The sequence below is a fragment of the Acanthisitta chloris genome, unplaced genomic scaffold, assembly GCF_000695815.1.
Source record: "Acanthisitta chloris isolate BGI_N310 unplaced genomic scaffold, ASM69581v1 scaffold4740, whole genome shotgun sequence".
In the NCBI taxonomy this organism is placed as follows: domain Eukaryota; kingdom Metazoa; phylum Chordata; class Aves; order Passeriformes; family Acanthisittidae; genus Acanthisitta; species Acanthisitta chloris.
Window position 1 is genome coordinate 33,941 of NW_008653211.1, and position 3,308 is coordinate 37,248.

Sequence of the window (3,308 nt, forward strand, 5' to 3'; positions counted from 1 at the left end):
TATTACATTAAGATTTCTAGTGCGTATGGAGCATTAAAACATTACAGCTATAAAATCTCATGTTTTCACTAACAAGGTAATAACAACAACAGTCTCTGACCTAATGATGGAAAATTTCTGCTTACATTTTCTGTGACATGGTAGCCTCCATCCAAAAAAAACTCCATTTTTTTTGATACTGTTGGTCTGATCCATGCAGGATTCAGGCCCAGCTTTGGAGACACCCAGTGACATAACATCTGCCATCACGGTGACCGCACTAGGGACCTCCGGAGTGTACAGTCTCCACCCTGACAGCTCCAACACAAGGCTGTGACACACTTGTCTTCTCAGTGGCTGAGGCTCAGAAGGGGACCTGTTTCACACATGCTCTCTTCCCACGTCTTACAGAGGCACAGAGCCTAGTGGTAAATTGCCATCAATCACACACAAGCAAATTGAACCCAGCCAATGGAGGTCAGCATTTCTGTGGATGTCTAACATCCAGCAATTCCAGCCTCATGACACAGCCTGTGTCTTCAATTTCTAATGCAAGACACAAACACAGTGCACTGATCCTTATTCTCCCCCTTGGGCATGTTCGGAAAGAGGAAGCAATCGTTGCCTCCAGCCAAATATACAGTGCCAAACCACAGGCACCATCATCCTATGTGACTATTCCTAAAGCTCCACTCCACATGCACTTTTAATTTTTTCCACAACACTGTTACTGGCTTCAGTTACTTCCTGAAATCCTAAAGGGACAATGCTAAACTCAGACCAAGATTCAGCACCGTCCAAGTACTCTTCATTGATGCTAGAGTAGAGCCTTGCTACGTGTCCTTTCCACTCTACCTTCAGCCTACAGAAGTCACCCCAGAAGATCCATCCCCCAAGCTGACAGGAGACTTCATGCTGAAAAAGTGCCAGCAGGGGCACTCAGTGCCACCTGTAACCCAGCAGGTCCACTAAACAGTGATTCAACACTGAAACAGATTTGTTTGTGTCAAGGAGCTCACCCGCTTGTTTCTTCTAACCTTTTTGACCCTGCTTCAAAATGCAATGGACAAGGTGTGCCCTCTCTTCCCTCACACTTACCTCTCCTGTAACCAAATATTTTCCATCTGGAGAGAAAGCAAGTGCTGTAATTGTTTTCCTAAAACAGAGAAAATGACACTGAGAAACATTTCCAACATGTGATTTCATTTCAATACATCATGACTGGGGAGTAGGTTGGGATGAATTGCAAAGATGTTAAAATCACCCATAATTGCTTGACACAGTGGTTTTGCTTTGCCATGGAGATTCCCTGCTGCCCAAGTCTCAGGCAGCAGCCTGCGGCACTGGAAAAGCTCCAAAAGTTGAGGTTCATCGTTGTGCCTTTATTCCAGATGCAGGGCCACGTCCCAGTGCAGGCTTCAATAATGAGGTCATCATTTTAGGTGGAGGGAAAGAAAGTCAGCTACCATGGAGTTCTGTTAAGATCTCCTCCACATCATGCCTCTTAGCAGTTCCTCATAGGATCACGATATTTATGAGGTGGTACCTTGTCAGCAACAGCACCTCACATTAGAAGGAGCTGGAGGCAAACCAGCAGGCAGCCTGTCCCCAAGGCAACATTTACCAAGGGTATTCAGCCTGGAGCAACAGCAGTTCCTGCACTTCACTCAAGCCATAAAAACCTTGAATTCACCTCCCACAGAAATCAAGCCCAGCTTAAAGCTTCACTCACCTGGAACTGTTTAGAATATGGTGCTGTTTATTTTTTCTAGGGTTGAAGAGCACAACAACACACCTAGATGCAGGAAACAGAAAAACAAAAAAAGATGATGTGACCACATGCATAAAGATAACCAAAGAGCTATCCTTGCTGGAAAAGCAGCAGCAAAAGCCACCAAAAGCTGTTTCATTCTCTACTCTCACAGACTGAGCTGGGGTTAACTAGAAAACACAAAGCAAAAGAACAGTCTGGAGAGGAATCACAAGTCTCTCCCATGGTGAGTGATACCATGTGCTAGTAACCATAAATAAATTACCTTTCTACCATCTGGGAGCCCTGAGTTTCTGATGGAAACCATGGAAGTTTGTGTAACAGCCCTAATGTATTTTGCCCCACACCATAAGAGTGACCCAATGTACTGGGCACCATAACAGCATATCTAGGACAGAGTATGAAGGTAAGGAAGAAGGAAAGAAGGGATCTTACAGGTAAGCTCTTGGGGAATAAAGAAGGGGAAGTAAATGGGCTAAGTTTCTGTGCCTGACCTTATTACCAGACAAGACAGAAACTGTCGAGTATAGCACAAGAAGTGACTGGCCAATTGAGAAGCAAGAGAGATATGATGCCAAAACCCTACTGACCCAAGGGACATATCTGCATAAACAACTTGCTCAGGAGCCTCACAGAAATCTCTCAGCAAGATGAACTGCAAAAGCAAGCAGCAGTAAACTCCTGGTAAGCAATATAATCACCCCCATTGGGAGCAAAATAGTTGCTGACCAGGAGGGGAGGGGAGGGAAGGAGAGGCCCCATGTCTACTAGTCTTGCACATAGCACATGGCCTTAGTGCCTCAGCCCACCGCAACCAGCCTATAGCAGTCACAAGTTCTGAAGCCTTCCTCCCTCTTCACAAACACCCTACACACCACTTTTAAATCTTCATGTAACAGTATTTTGTCTTGCAGCAGAGAACAGTAACAACCAGTAACAGGAAACACGGTTAAGTGAATAAAATGAGGTAAACCAACAGTTGCTCTGATGACCTTGTGCCCTATTTCTCACCTCTAAAACAGAAACTGTGATTTTTGCCTGTCCCTCTGCTAGTATACGCTGCAGAGTTTGGAGAGCCCCAGCTACTCCTTCAGTGTGGTGCCAGGGGAGCCCTACAGGATATCCCTGCTACACTGCCAGCAGCCTTTGCTTTGTAGGACTTCACTGCTATCACCCTCAGACTGGGGCTTGTCTGCAACGCATGTCAAGCTACAGACATCAGTCACAGGGAGAAACATGCAGGACAGAGAAGTAGAAGTGTTGGCCTGAAGCAGCCAAACAGAAAGACAAAGGCTGAGGCATCACATAAATCAATGGCAGAATCTCATATACAGACCTCACCAATATTTCAAGACAGGCAGTGCACACTCATGCACAGGACAAAGCACACCCTGGCACCACGCTGCCCAGGACAAGAGCCACATCCCCAGCTGCAGGCATAGCTCAAGGTTGACAGAGACCTGCAATGTCTTTGGCATCTCTTCGCCTAGCCCAGGTAGCTGAATTTTCCTTTGGTCTGACCAGGCTACACTGCCAGAAGCAGTGTAAATTGTGAAAT

At 45.9% G+C, this 3,308-nt stretch overlaps 1 protein-coding gene across 1 annotated transcript in view; it reads right to left on the bottom strand.

Annotated features, from left to right (window-relative positions):
* Nucleotides 1-1,774, bottom strand: part of LOC103807199 (mitogen-activated protein kinase-binding protein 1-like) — a gene marked incomplete at both ends in the record, with an annotated part of 35,151 nt that extends 33,377 nt beyond the window's left edge. The window contains 2 exon segments of the mRNA XM_009079923.1: nt 1,078-1,135; nt 1,712-1,774. Coding sequence (XP_009078171.1) covers nt 1,078-1,135; nt 1,712-1,774 — 121 coding nt within the window.
* Between the last annotated feature and the right edge of the window lie 1,534 nt (nt 1,775-3,308).